The sequence below is a fragment of the Microcebus murinus genome, chromosome 19, assembly GCF_040939455.1.
Source record: "Microcebus murinus isolate Inina chromosome 19, M.murinus_Inina_mat1.0, whole genome shotgun sequence".
Classification (NCBI taxonomy): Eukaryota; Metazoa; Chordata; class Mammalia; order Primates; family Cheirogaleidae; genus Microcebus; species Microcebus murinus.
In genome coordinates, this window is record NC_134122.1 from 27,286,686 (window position 1) to 27,302,301 (window position 15,616).

General features: G+C 48.8%; 1 protein-coding gene across 1 annotated transcript in view; it reads left to right on the forward strand.

The window, feature by feature from the left end:
• MYH16 (myosin heavy chain 16) overlaps nt 1-15,616 on the forward strand; it is a 57,290-nt gene that overhangs the window by 14,875 nt on the left and 26,799 nt on the right. The window contains 10 exon segments of the mRNA XM_075994846.1: nt 173-214; nt 216-344; nt 1,757-1,936; nt 3,514-3,640; nt 4,397-4,455; nt 5,419-5,506; nt 5,877-5,994; nt 7,454-7,574; nt 10,782-10,918; nt 12,725-12,806. Coding sequence (XP_075850961.1) covers nt 173-214; nt 216-344; nt 1,757-1,936; nt 3,514-3,640; nt 4,397-4,455; nt 5,419-5,506; nt 5,877-5,994; nt 7,454-7,574; nt 10,782-10,918; nt 12,725-12,806 — 1,083 coding nt within the window.

Sequence of the window (15,616 nt, forward strand, 5' to 3'; positions counted from 1 at the left end):
CTGCTTCTCCCAGGTCCCCTGCATGGTCAGTGCTATGGCAGTCAGGGCAGTGCCTGATTCTGGTGGGCCCTTGACAAGTTTCCACTAAGTGTGTGGCTTCCTCACCCCGTCCTGGGAGGGGCTTTCTCCTCACCTGGGCTGACGCCCTTCTTTCTGTGTTCCCCCACCGCAGTTCAACAGCTTTGAGCAACTGTGCATCAACTTCACCAATGAGAAAGCTGCAGCAGTTCTTCAACCACCACATGTTTGTGCTGGAGCAGGAAGAGTACAAGAGGGAGGGCATCGAGTGGGTCTTCATCGACTTTGGCCTTGACCTGCAGGCCTGCATTGACCTCCTGGAAAAGGTGACCTGCTTCTTGAAGGAGGGGCTCGGGCTCTGAATGGTACATGCCTCAGGAAGGCATGTCTCTGGGGCATGCAGGGAGGTGGCTCTTGGCTTCTGGTCAGTTGGCAACAGCCCCGATGACCTTCATTGGTCTGATTTCTAGCTCCCCCTCTGCAAAACGCACACCACATCGACCGCAATGACTCCTATTAGTTGGGCTGTTGTGTGCTACAACTCACTGGACCATCACAGCCTACCCTATAAAGGGGTGCTTTTACCATACCCATTTCATGAATGGGAACATTGAGGTACAGAGAAGGGAAATCACTTGTCCAAAGTCCCACAGCCTATGAGTGGCACAGTCAGGTTCTAACCTGGGCCACATAATAATTTCACCTGTAATCATACCACATGGAATGTTTTAGCAAATGATCTAATTCAAGAGTATATATTGTTTGATTCAATGCAGAAAAAAGACAGAAAAAGGACATTAACAGGGCAGATGACAAAATTGAAACAAACTCTGTTCATTGTCTGGATGGTAGCTTCCTGGGTTTCATTATTGTACATACAGTGGTTTTAGTAATTTTTGGAGAAGCTGGGTGAAGGGTATATGGGAAGGTTTTGCACTATTTTTGCAAGCCTGAAATTATTTCAATGTGAAAACTTAAAAAATAAAACAAAGAAAGAATATATCTTGCTTCTGAGGCTCATCCTCGGGCTAGTCCTAGAGAATCAGTCATCAAAGCAGCCAAGGGTCTCCATTGTGGGCCCAGCCTCCCAGGAAAGTACCGTCTCCAAAAGCAGGCTGTGTGCACAGTCCTGCATTGCCATGTACCTTAAATACCTTCCTGCCAGCTGTCATAGAGCCCCAAATCTCCTCATTCTTGAGCTTTGGGGTTAAACATCGCCCTCTTCCAGAAGTCCTCTTTTAAAACCCAGGCCCTCCATGGACAGAGGGCATATTGTCACTAACAGCATTTGGGAACTCCCCATTTTTGTGTGTGAGAATAGACCTAGAACAGCATAAGGCTTCAGGGTAGTCTGGAAGGTCAGCAGGGAGGAGCAGATCAAAGATAATTACAAACAGCAAGCACAGGTGGCATTGACTTCCCATTGTTTCAGAAGACCAAGCTTGCCCAGGGCCACTGTCTAGGTGGGATTAGCATTTGGGGAGCTATCTTGCTCCTTCAGGCCTTAGCCTTCTCTTCTGTTGGACTCGGCTGAATTATAGCTTCTTTCAAGTCTAATTGCCTGTGGGGTTTGAAGACAAGGCCGTGGGGCACCAGGTGCTACTCCCAAAAGTCTGAGTTCTGCTTTCTGGCTGGCCATGTGGATACATATTTATACTGGCCCTGGACTCAGTGCTAGTGTGATCTCTTTTGGGTCCTGCTACCTCTCCTAACACTATCTTCTCCTCTTTCCTCCTAGCCCATGGGCATCTTCTCCGTCCTGGAGGAACAGTGTGTCTTCCCCAAAGCTACAGATGCCACATTCAAGGCAGCCCTGTATGACAACCACTTGGGCAAGTCAAGCAACTTTCTTAAGCCCAAGGGGGGCAAGGGCAAGGGCCCCGAGGCCCACTTCGAGCTTATCCACTATGCAGGCACTGTAAGTACCGGCCTCAGAGCCCCTTGGTCCACAATGACACACCCCTCCAGAGGTGACCTGCTTCCAACCACCACAGCCAAGATATAACAGGGTGATCAGCCAATTGAAATGAGCTCTAGCTCATACCTCCTCATCACTTCTCCATCTGAGAATTCCAAAGCAATCCAGTGAAGGATGCCCCTTAGGGAGCAGCCTGCAGTTGGTGCCATCAGACCTGCCCGGGCCACACTATTGTCTACAGCCCTTGGTTTAATGGCTGAACTTCAATCTTGGCCAGCAATGACAACACTTGTAACAAGGAAAAAATTTTTTCATGAGCCCATTAATTACTCCCAACTGAATAACTTGTCTTTCTGACAGCTCGTGGCCACCAAATGAACAAGGTGACATCTATGAAGTAGCATTTTCACTCATGACAAATTTAGTCCTTGAGGAAGAGGGAAATTAAGTGCAGCCAGGACTCAGGTTCTATTTGTATAATTAATAGAGGAGAAAACATTCATTCTGCCAGTGTATGAGAATGTGCTTGGTTTCCTTGGGATCTCAATATTTCTCTGAGTGCCAACGTGCCTAGTACCAACAGAGTTTGTTGATCCTTTGGGGGTTTAACTGCAGGGAAACAGCAGTCTTAGGATTAGGTTGTCAGGAAAGCCACAACTACAATGGGCATCAGTGCCAAGAGTTAATAGTCATTAACCATAACAACGCCAACTGCTCACAAAATGCACTGGGCCAATACTTTGAGCAAACAGCAGACCTGGGACCAAATTGCAGCTCTCTATCCCCTCTTCCTACACTGGACTGAGAAGAGCTCTGTATTTATAGCAATAGACTATTCAAAGTCAAATGGAACCTGTGAACTTCCAAGAAGGCCCTAAAATAAGGCCCAAGATGACACCTGCTGTATGTTGCACAGGAGATGGAAAGCTCAGAGATTGTGGCTCCTCATCTACTTTCCTTGGTTCTCTGTGTTCCATGGAAGGATCTGAAGGCTCCTCCCACTTAGCCATCCTGTTGGGGCTACATGGCAAAATGAGAAGTGGAAATTAGCAGATGTCCAATTACCTGGATATCTGGAGCTCCCAGTTCTGGATGTAGTCCGCCTTCCACCAGCCAAAGACCCTACAGTGTCATAAGAGGGGATGCATGCTCTCCAACAAGGAGAGATCAGAAGCCCTTGTAGATTTCTTCATGCATCTCAGGATTCCACAGCTGTGGCCAGTTGCTGACAGCAAGCCCGCCTGGGCAGTTGAAGACCCAAGGGTCAGGAAGGCTCAGTGTGGTCAGCAGAGCAAGTCCACAAAAGGTCACACCCCAGGAGGGGTGGTTTATGGGCAAAGCTCAGAGATGGGTTGTTTTAGACAGGCAAACTGCAAATGCCCAAGAAAGCATACGATGGGACCTTTAACCCCAGGATACTAGGCAAGTCATCAGGACAAGAACTGAAGCTCCAGGAGATGGGGCTGAAAGTTGGTCCTGGGAGCCCAGAGCAGGTGGAGTTGTTGGTGGAGGTTCTACCTGTGAGACCTGAAAGGGGGAGGCTGAGCCTCAAAATTACTGGCATCTGCCCCCTCCAGGTGAGCTACAACATCACAGGCTGGCTGGAGAAGAACAAAGACCCCCTGAATGAAACAGTGGTGGGCTTGTTCCAGAAATCGTCCCTGGGACTCCTGGCCCTTCTCTTCAAAGAAGAGGAGGCTCCAGGTATGGCCGAACCCTTGTTATATCCCATCTCCCTGTGCTGATGCCCTTTAGTGGCCAAAATGGAAAAAAGGAAAGAAAACTCTCTTATTCAACTCTTGTGGAATGAGTGAGTGAATGCATGAATGGCCAGTGCTTGAGGTGGGCCGTGGATGGAACTGTAAGAGAGGAGTGAAGACACAACCTGGGAGCCTCTATCAGCTGAACAGCTCACTGGGCCTGTATCTCCTCTAGGTGGAGGGATGCTACTTCCTAAAAGTTGGCACCCAAATGCCCTCTGCTTATTCTCTGCTTCCCTCTCTCCCGTCTGAGGCAAATGCCTAGCCTGGCCCTGTCATCTGATAGAGGGCACATGGTTCATAAGGGACTGCCCTGGTGGAAGCTGCCCAATCAGGCTGTGCTCGGTGGGGCAGGAACAGCAAACCTCCTTGGGCTCAGCAACATTTTACCACCGATAAGTACATTCTCTGATGGTCTAGGGGCTCTTCTTCCTCCCCAGGCAATGGGAGCAGTTGGTCACCCCACCAGAACCTAAATCACAAAGGACTGTATAGTCCCCAGGGAGCACAATTACACCACAGTCCATCCATTTGCCCACTCCCTGGTAGATCTCATTTTCCTGGTGTGAGGGTCCCACCTCAGTCCCAGAATAAGCCTTTTTAAACCCAGAGAATGCGTGTGTTTTGGCACAGAGCACTTTACGGGGCTGTTTGTCCCCAGGCTGAGTACTGACATGAAATGTACTTGTCCGTCCCTCAGCTGGAACCAAGAAGCAAAAGAGAGGGTCCTCCTTCATAACAGTTTCCAACTTCTATAGGGTGAGTAGGGGCTGCCCAGAGGCCACCTGGAGCCCAGTGCCCTAACCCTCCTTTTCAATAGTGGGTGGTCTGGCTGCCATGTCATGGCCGAAGGCAGGATAATTTCATCACTCTGTCAGTGATCGCCTCTTTAATTAAAGAAGTCTGTTTCTGAAGAGGCCACAGAATCACAGGATCATTAGGCAGAAAAAACCATCAAGAAGGTCCATCATTGTAGATGGAAATCCAGAGAGTGAAGGGACTTGTGCCACATGACCAACTGTGGTATCAGTGCCCAATATTGTGTGTCCTAGAGTGACAGGTCTTCTGGGCTGGCTACAACTTCCACAAAGTTTGGGCATTACTGGAAACACCTTGCAAAGGGCAGTGAACAGGGAGATGTTGCACGAACAAAGACTGAACAATCTGCAATGATGAAATGTGCTCTTCTGGGCTGTCCAGTATCAATATGGTAGCCATGAAGCACATGTGGCTAGTGCTGAAAAGTGGCTGGTGTAACTGAGCACACTGAATTTTAATTTAGTTTTAGTTGATTAAACGCTAAATAAAAACCTCCTGGGTGTGGGTGTCCTGCAACATCAATGCTAAGTTTCACTCACTCTCTTTTTTTTTTTTTTTTGAGACAGAGTCTCGATTTGTTGCCCAGGCTAGAGTGAGTGCCGTGGCGTCAGCCTAGCTCACAGCAACCTCAAACTCCTGGGCTCAAGGGATCCTCCTGCCTCAGCCTCCCAAGTAGCTGGGACTACAGGCATGTGCCACCATGCCCGGCTAATTTTTTGTATATATTAGTTGGCCAATTAATTTCTTTCTATTTATAGTAGAGACGGGGTCTCACTCTTGCTCAGGCTGGTTTCGAACTCCTGACCTCGAGCAATCCGCCCGCCTCGGCCTCCCAGAGAGCTAGGATTACAGGCGTGAGCCACCGCGCCCGGCCTCACTCTCTCTTTTGTCGTTTGTCCCTAGGAGCAGCTGAACAAGCTGATGGCCACCCTCCACAGCACAGCCCCCCATTTTGTCCGCTGCATTGTTCCCAATGAGTTTAAGCAATCAGGTACATTGTGGGGTCATGTCTCCCTGTTGGAAGTCCTGAGAGACTTTCAAGTTAGTGTTTGTTCCAAATTAAGTCCACCTTGCATTTTCAGGGATGGTGGGGGCTAAACAAGGCACTGAATCCCTGACAATGGGTCACCCAAAAATCATGGTCTAGCTGTGTTATAAAGCAGACGGTACCCACCCAGCCAGAAAATACACTCAGAAGAGCCTTTGGGCATTGGCCAAATAGTGGCCCTGAGGCCCCCAGTCAGTGACAGAAGATGTGGGTCAATGACAGAGATGCTCAGTTCAGCCTTCTTCACTGGCCAAGACTGGCCTGTACCACCCCAGGGCAATGACTCTCTACCCTGTGCCCTCCCCTTTGGCAGGTGTGGTGGATGCTCACCTGATTATGCACCAACTGGCTTGCAACGGTGTCCTGGAAGGCATCCGTATTTGCAGGAAGGGCTTCCCAAACAGGCTGCAGTACCCAGAGTTCAAACAAAGGTGAGTGGTGTCTCTTTGACCTCTGTCCTCCAGAGGTTGGCCAGCTGGTAAGTCCTGTTACATTGTGGCAGGCACTATGGTGTCCTGTCAATACCTCCTCACTGTCACTGCCTTAGTATATGCTGGCCCAATTTTCAACTGCCAGAACCTGCATTTCTTTGGCTACTGGATACAGGCTACCCCTTCCCTGCAGGCTGAGAGTCCCAGGAATTAACACCTTCCCCAGAGTAGCCCTCCATCAGTGACTGAGGAGAGTTGATATGTAAATACTTCTGCTCCCTCACCCATCTGGTGGGCTAACTCCAAGACCATCTTCTATACTTGCTCTCAGACAGCAGTGTGCTGGTGAATGTTTAACCAGGTTCTCCAGGCTAAAAAAAAAAAAAAAAAAAAAAAAAAAAGCAGCCCTGATTGGTAATATTTGCCAATTTCCACGGTATAAATTCTCCCACCATTGCTCCCAGGGCTCCCCCACTGTCATAACTGCCTTGATAATGTGCATTTAATTGGCTTTCTACTCACTTCCCAACTCTGCCACCTCCCAAATAAACCACTTGCACTTGTCTCAGGGTCTGCTTCTAGGAGAACTAAATTAAGACTCCTAACTTAGAGATGATCTTCTCCTACTGCCCTACTTCCTAGAACACAGAACCACAGATTGATGGATCAGGAAAGATCACTGGTGGTCACCTTGTTCAAGGACCTCTGAAATCCCTAAATGGGGAAGGACTTGTCCAAGATCACAAAGGGGGCTACTGACAGCCCAGGAAAAGAAGCCATTCTTCTCTGCCTGGGCCAGTGCCCTTTTCTCTACTCTAAGCTCTGCCAGGAAGGAAAGGATTTGGGTTTCTTAATTTCTAGGAACACCTCCTCCCAGAACCCCCAACCTATACCAGCATTCACTCCCAAGCTGTAACCCTTGCCCCAAAGCCTCCTGTGGATCTCATCTCTCTGCCTACTTTGGGCATCCCTGTCTTGAAGCCCTCAATGCCAATTGATTTTGAAATATCAAGACACATTTTATGAAAGGAAGCCTGATTTCTCTACCTTGTGATGTAACATCTAACTCCTTGGGAGGTTTTTCTTGCAGGGGGTGGGGAATGCAAGGAGGCAGGAGCATTCTTTTCCATCCTTTCCCCATAGGGACTCAGCTGGGGGCTCTGTTCCCAGCCCCCACATGCAGAATGACAGGCTCCAGCAGCTGAGAGGTTGTGGGGCTCCTGCAGTTGTACTCTCTCTGGTCCCCAAAGGAGAGTGACTTGACCAAGGAAACATACATAACTCATTGAAGGCAGGCTGAGGCCAGAATGCAGGTCTCCTGGCACCTTCTATCCTTCTAAAAGTTTCTATCATGTCCTATCTGAAGCATGTAAAAAATCCGTGAATGACTGTGTGAACGTGCTTTCTGTGCTGCCAGTGTGAGTATGACAATGACTGTCAGTCGTCTCTCTCCTGTCAGGTACCAAGTCCTGAACCCTAACGTGATTCCCCAGGGGTTCGTGGATAACAAGAAGGCCTCAGAGCTGCTTCTGGGGTCCATTGGCCTGGACACGAATGAATACAAAATTGGGCATACCAAGGTAGGGTCTTCTGGGGGGACGCCCTCCCTACACCCACTCAGCCCTGTTCCAAGAAGGTGGGCTTCAGAGCGTGAACTCCAGCTTGGCCAAGTAACTCTAGCTGCCTGCCTTAGGCAAGTCCTTCAGCTACTGAGAGCCTCAGTTTTCTAAAAAATCAGGGCTGACAATGCTAGTCTCACAGGATTTGGGGTGATTAGTGGCAACATGCATAGAACCCAGCTCAGCACAGAGTGGTTCTCAATCAATGGTACAATGTTTCTTAGTACTGTATGAACCCTAAGTTTCTAAGAATAAAGAAGTCCATCAGAATCAAGGTCCTGGATCTGACCCAGCACTGCAGAATGTATAGGCAGGGCCTGGGCAGGGAAGCACCAGAGCCCCAGCTCTGAGCTGGTAGGTGAGTCGGGGCTGACTCAGAGCAGCCTCCTGATCCTGACTCATGGGGCCTGGGATGCCCTGTGTCTATCTCATTTCCTGGTCCTACAGCTTCCTGTTGGGACTGCAAGGGCTGGCCAGGCAAGTGGTGCAAGGTGTTCATCCACAGCTATACCACCAGACTGCACCCCAACATGATAGCCAGGTGACCCAGAAGAAGCACTGGCTTTGCAGGCAGGAGTGTCTGTGCAGCCTAGGGCAGATCACTTTTCTCTCAAAGTCTCATGTGTGATGCAGGGCCAGTATGAAAACTCCCGGGGTGCACATTCCTCCAAAACATCTGGTCACTTGGCAAATGCTTATGGAGTATGTGCTAGGCATGGTTCCAGGCTCTCGGGATATACCACAAAGAGAAGAGAACGAGTCCCTAGCTCCTTGCTTTATAATATCCTGTATTTGCAGAATTGTAACACTGTTGTAGAACCTGCCAGAACTGTTTGCTTTGGCCTCCTTTGCAATTAAGACATGCTGTGTACAGCTAGATTGACTTACAGGAAGGACTTGAGATTTTGTCACAGAATCATTGAATACTTGAGCTGGAAAGAACCTTGGAAACCAGCAGGCCCCCTCTCGCCCCACCCACCCTTGACAGATGGGAAGTTTCAGAAAGCCTGGCAAGAAGGTGGAGGTGACATGTCCCACTTCACAGAACCAAGCATGACAGAGCTAGTTGGTGTCAAGGCCCACCACTACTGGGCACGTGGCCTGGAAGCCAGAGCTGGTATCTCCAGACTCTGCCATAGCTACCACCTGGGCAAATGCACCACATCCTGCTCTTGCTCAAGGGTTGCATTAGGCATCGCAGGTCCTGGGGAAGGCCTAGTGTTGCTGGGGACAGCTTTGTTCCCTGAGGCTCTGGTAGCAAGGACAGAACAAAGATCAGGGTGGCTCTGCTTATAAATGGTGTTCCTGTCCTTGGTATTGGCTCACTCGGGCCCCAACCCCCACCCACAGGCTTGCCTCAAAGACCAAGCCTCAATGCCAATTGATTTTGAAATATCAAGACACATTTTATGAAAGGAAGCCTGATTTCTCTACCTTGTGATGTAACATCTAACTCCTTGGGAGGTTTTTCTTGCAGGGAGTGGGGAATGCAAGGAGGCAGGAGCATTCTTTTCCATCCTTTCCCCATAAGGACTCAGCTGGGGGCTCTGTTCCCAGCCCCCACATGCAGAATGACAGGCTCCAGCAGCTGAGAGGTTGTGGGGCTTCTGCAGTTGTACTCTCTCTGGTCCCCAAAGGAGAGTGACTTGACCAAGGAAACATACATAACTCATTGAAGGCAGGCTGAGGCCAGAATGCAGGTCTCCTGGCACCTTCTATCCTAAAAGTTTCTATCATGTCCTATCTGAAGCATGTAAAAAGATTTTACATTATGAGACATAATAATAAAGTGAGCAACCACAAACCCAGTTAAAAGCCCAGAATATGATCTTTGTGCATCTTTCTTCCCCTTCCTCCCCACCCCCAGCAGTAATGCTTGTCCTAAATAATTATGTTAACCATTCCCTTACCTTTTAAAAATCAGTTTTATCACATGTGTATACAATCCCAGGTTTTGCTTGGTTTTGAGTTTCATGGAAATATCATACTTAACACTCTTCTGTGGCATTTTTCAATGACATGCTTTCATCGCTTAATTCTGTTTCTAAGGTTGTCCTTGTTGGTACGTGATACTCATTCATTGTCATAGCCACACCATATTGCAGTGCTGCCATGAGCATCCTTGCCCATGGTCCTATGTTGGAGTTTCTCTAGAACAAAGTCCTCAACCTTGGCTGTACATTAAAATCATGTGGGGAGATTTTAAAAACTCTAGTGCCTGAGCCCCGCCCCAGAAATTGTTTGAAATTCCTTATGCCCATGCATTTGCATTTTTCAAAAGCCCTTCAGGCAGGTGTAGCAAGCAGCCCAGGCTGAGATATATGGGAAGACGGCTGCCTGTTGCAGGTAACAAATGTCCAACTTGATGAGGGAATGTCAACCCATTTTCCAAAATTCTTGTGCCAATTCGCCCTCCCCTTGTTCCACACCTGTGCCAACACTTGTTTTATCAGAAGTTAGAAATGTTACAAGTGTGGGGAAGGGTAAATGATATCTTGGGACCTTAATTTGCATTTCCCTGAGGCTGGATGTTTCCAGCTCTTTCTAACACTCATTGCAAAGCCAGCCTTGCTTTCCTGGGGTGAGTCCCCCTCACACCCCAGCTTGAAGCTGAAAATATGTAGCATGGTAAATTCCATCTTCTGAGAAAGTTAACCACCCCTACCCAAACCCCCTGCCACCCTGGCCATGCAGGGCAATCACCATGATATAAGGACTATGATGGTCTACCACATTTCACTTAGAACTTCACAGAACTTTTCCACCAATTATCTCATTTAATCCTTACAATAACCCTCTGAGAGAGGGATGGGCATCCCCATTTCACAGATAAGAAACTGAGGCTCAGAGATGTGAGGAGATGTATCCAAGGTGAGCCAGCTAGTAAGTGCAAGGCCAGGGCTGGAGTCCTGCGTGGTGCTAGGCAGATCCGGGGTGCACCCTAGTGAGAGGAGCTTGAGGCTAAGGCTGTCAGTGGGTGCCCTGCTGCTGGAGGTATCCAGGCTGGGGTCAGCTGTTTCCTTTTGGCCCCAGGCGTCAGCACCAGACCAGGTCCCTTAACTTTTAAGGACCCTTCTGACCCTCTGATTCTTTGATTTAAAACTTCCTCAAGTGGCTGCCATTGGGTGACAGCTGGGCTTTCTTCAGAGGGGTACCTCTTTCCCACAGGTGTTCTTCCGTGTAGGCATCCTGGCCAAGCTCGAGGACATGCGGGACGAGCGTCTGGCCAAGATCATGACGATGCTGCAGTGTCGGCTCCGGGGTTTCCTCATGAGGGTCGAGTTTAAGAAGATGCTGGAACGAAGGTAGCACTCACAAACACCAACAGGAAAGGACTGCTGACGCCACACATATGCCACACACACAAGGGCCAGCTCCATTAGCCACACCATGTAGTGAGGGCGGGGTGGACATCAATGTCTTTGCTGGCCCAGAGACTGTGTGTGGGGCCTATATCAGTCTGCTAGGGCTGTCATAACCAAATTCCACACACTGGATGGCTTAAAACAACAGGAATTTATCCTCTCACAGCTGGAGGCCAGAAGTCCAAAATTAGGGGGTTGGTAGGGTTGTGCCCCAGCCAAAGCCTCTAGGAGAGGATTCTTTCTTGGCACTGCCAGCACAGGTCGCCCCAATTGTCCCTCTGCTTGTGGATGCAGCACTCAAATCCCTGCCTCTGTCTTCACACATGTTCTTCCCACATGTCTGTGTCTTTACATCATCTTTCCTCTTTCTATAAGGAACCCATCATATAGGATTAGAGCTCACCCCACCCCAGTATGACCTCATCTTAACTAATTCCATCTGAAATGACTGTATTTCCAAATAAGGTCATATTCACAGGTACTGGGGGTTAAGACTTCAAAGTATCTTTTTGGAGGACACAATTCAATCCCTTATAGGGACCAGCTAATATAAACCCTTTTCTTTACAGTTTCAATTTACTTTCACAGCCTTCCCCTTACTCAGTACATGTGATCATGCTGTGAGAGAGATGTGGCAGGGCCAGCACACCCATTTTACAGATATAGAAACTGAGGTCAGAGGGGTTAAAGAACCAGACCAGCTTCATGCAGATTCAGGATTAGAACCCAGGATTTCTCGCTCTAAATTCCTTATCATCGGCCGAGCGCGGTGGCTCACGCCTGTAATCCTAGCTCTCTGGGAGGCCGAGGCGGGTGGATTGCTCAAGGTCAGGAGTTCAAAACCAGCCTGAGCAAGAGCGAGACCCCGTCTCTACTATAAATAGAAAGAACTTAATTGGCCAACTGATATGTATATAAAAAAATTAGCCAGGCATGGTGGCGCATGCCTGTAGTCCCAGCTACTCGGGAGGCTGAGGCAGGAGGATCGCCTGAGCCCAGGAGTTTGAGGTTGCTGTGAGCTAGGCTGACGCCACGGCACTCACTCTAGCCTGGACAACAAAGCGAGACTCTGTCTCAAAAAAAAATAAAAAATAAAAAATAAAAATAAAAAAATAAATTCCTTAGAATCATGTTTTCAGCCATTTCCCTAACACAGTAACTTAAAAATTGGTGTGTCCATCCCAGATGACCTGTGGTTGCCTCTGGCTCTTTGTGGTTGTAGAATTTGAATACCTGCTACCCACTAGCAGGCCATCCAAGACCCTGGACTGAAGGCAGGGACACCAGTTAGGGGCTGACGCGAGGGATGTTGGCCAGATCCAGCCCAGGGCCTCTGTGCATGGTAGGGTCTTCAGTAAATGACATTTGAATGAAGCTACAGGGGACAAGAAAGGGGCAGATTCCAGAGACTGCACAGATCTAGGATTTAGAGACTAATGGGTGATTTCTGGTGAAGGAGCGGAAGGAGGGAAAATGCAGGAGTATATGATTGGTCTGTCTCAGCCATCTGGGAGGGACCTGGTTGCACTGGCTTCCATCTTTGTTCCCTTAACCCACTGCTGGGCTCTGACTCCAGCCTGAGTCTTGCTGCCCCAGACCACATGGGCAACGTAGGGTCCTGATAAAGTATTTTTGTGTCTGCACCAAGTACATCTACTGGCTTCCATTCCCTGCCCAGCCCCTCCCCAGAGAAGCCAGGTCCAGACACCTTCATTTTAACCCATGCAATCCCAATTCTTTTTGCAGAATTGGCCTGAAAGTCATTCAGCGGAATGTGTGCAAGTTCCTTCAGCTACGTTTCTGGGGCTGGTGGAAGCTCTACAATAAGGTGAGGGCTGAAGGGCCAGGACTGCTACTGCCTGTGGACTGGGGGGCCCTGGTCCTGGATGGAGGTGGGGCGGGGGGGGGGGGGGGGAGGGATATAAGAACAGTGTGAAAATGAGGGTGCCTTGGAGTGGAAGGAGTCTAGCCTCCTTCCAGACAGGGGCTAATTCCCCCCAGAGAAAAATCATGGTGTGTCTTTCAACCTTCCATCTCATCCCTCAAAATAATATCCACTTAAGATGGAGAGAGTGAAGGGACATATGGAGTGAAAAAAATAAAAAAAGGATAGAGCCATACAGTCCCACCAAAAAGAGTAGGCTTGGCTACTGATCCCTGCCCTTGGGCTTACTGAGGTATTTTCAGCTCCTTCAGTGAGTCCTTGGCCTCAAAGCTTGAGGGACCTCAAGAAATATGGGATCTGACCTTTCATTTTCCAGGTTCTTCCAAGATGGCAGTGAGGGCAGTGTGGGTCAGCCAGCTGGAGTGGCTGCAGATACCCCGAGCAGGCAGGCCACCCTCAGCCGATGCAAGAGGCCATGAGCCATCCCACTGCGTGGGAGTCCAGTCATGCCAGGGCTGGGGTCACCAGTAAGAGGGAACATGCCCCTGGGCACCAGAGGAGGGAGGTTAGACACGGGCAGCTGTGTTCAAGAAACAGGACAGTGTTGTTTGGGGCAGCCACGCGGGGGGTGGGAACAGGCTCTGAGTCATCTTGGGTGGCCCCGAGTCCTTCATAGCTCACAAAGAAGCTTCTTTCCATTCCCAGTAGGAAAGAACTCACTAACAATCAGTGCTGACCACAAATGGAAAGGGAGGGACAGTAAGTCCTGCATCCCCAAAGGTATCGCAGGCAGGCCAGTCCCCTGGAGGGACTGAGACCAGAGAGGAATCTGGACAAGCCGCTCTCAAAGGCCAGTTATTGCCAGTACTGCCTGGCTTTTACCATGTGTCCTGTGACTGAGCTTCTTTACATCAATTCACCATTTTTCATTTTGAAAATTTTATTTTAAAAGAAATCTTAATATCCTTACCTGCTTTAATCTCATCCCAAGCAAATGTTATGCACGAAATTGTGGATTTGATGAGCTCTTTTTCATTTTTAAAATTGTCTATTATAGTAACTATGTAACAACTCACATCAAAGGGTTTCTATGTAACACTTGAAGGCATCTCACCAGTCCCCCCCCCCCCCCCCCCGTATATGAGTTACACTTTGGGAAGACCCAGACCAACAGCCTTTAAGATTCTTTCTGTGCAGGACGCAGTGGCAAGAGATGTAAACTTCTCTGCTCTTTACTAATTAGATGTCACAGAGCAAGGTCCTGTTCTAATTAGTGAAATAAAAACCAAAACTTTTCCTCTTGGCTTTTTAACAAGGCTCTGACCTTATTTAACAAAGCCAGAGAGGATGGATCAGTGGAAGAAAACACCTACAGCAGGTATCCACTGAATAAAATGTGTTACACAGCTGCAAGCTGTGGTGCTTCTTGCAAACTTTGCCACTGTGACATCCCAGATCCCCAACGGCCAGGCTGGCAATGATCAAAATTTATATGTTATCTTCTAAGAGACATGCGCCTCCTCCCAAATCCAAGTCCATGGCATTTGCCCTCCTTGGAAACGTACCCTTTGACTCAGGAAATTTTCCCAGAGGTCCTGTTCTGCAGGCTCCACTCAGTATTGTAGAGACCTGAGAGGGCAGAGGGAGATCTTTAAGGGGCTTGCAGACACAAGGCAGAGGAATGTAGGTGATGGGATCTAGCAGACCCTGGCACTCTGATGCAGACTGAGAAGTGCCAAACGCATCGAGAGGTCCAGATGGATGCTGGGAGTGCAGAACAGGAGCGACTGCGCTCTGCTGAATGGCAAAGAAGGCCAGCCCTACAACATGGGGGCAACAGGGGCACGGCCAGAGGCAGGAAGTACCAGCTGAGCAAGCGTAGAGCGAACAGGGGCTGCACTGTGGAAGGCTTGCAAGGCCACGGTGAGAGTTGGGGCTTCATGTTGCAGAGAAGGTGAAAGAAGGGGAGCGGGGAGAAAATGAGAGGGACAGAGAGAGAATCAGAGATAGAAATAGAAAGAGGGAGAGACAGAGCAACAGAGAGACAGACAAAAAGAGCTAGAGACACAGCATGAGAGAGAAAGACACAGAGGGTGTCAGAGAGGGTGACAGAGGCAGAAACAGAGACAGAGAGGGTAAAAGATTGAAAAACAAGAGAGACAGAGACAGAAACAGAGAGAAAAACACAGAGAGACAGAAAGAGAGAGACAAAGAAGAGGGAAAAATCAGTAAGGAAGAAAGGGAAGGGAACCCAAAGCTGTGCATTTCACCAGGGCTCCTGGTGTACACACAATGTACAGAACAGATGTAAGCATTCCATCTTTGGTCCTTCCTGCTGTGCCACAGCCGTTTCTGTCACCGTAAGAGTGTGGCACTTGCGTTGTCCCTCTGCTGTGCCCAAAGCTGCCTCCAACATCATTTTTCTGTGTTCTCTCAATGCCCCTGAGAAGCTGCTAAAGCTGATATCCCTATTTTTTGTGTTTGTGGAGGCCAAGGCTGAGTGAGACCACAGTGATGAAAGAATCTTTCATCTATAGAAGTGTCGTTGTGTGTTCCATCCCTTTAAACCTCATGATGATTTCTCTTATTTTTCAGGTAGAGAACTGAATTTTAGTAAAATGCTACATAACATCATAAGCCACACAGCTGGCCTGGGTATTTTGCTGTTTTACCCTAGATGCTGAGAAACAACTAACTCTGCATCTACTGGGATTAAAGAGCATCCTAAGAATTGGTCCTGAGTGATGGCAGAC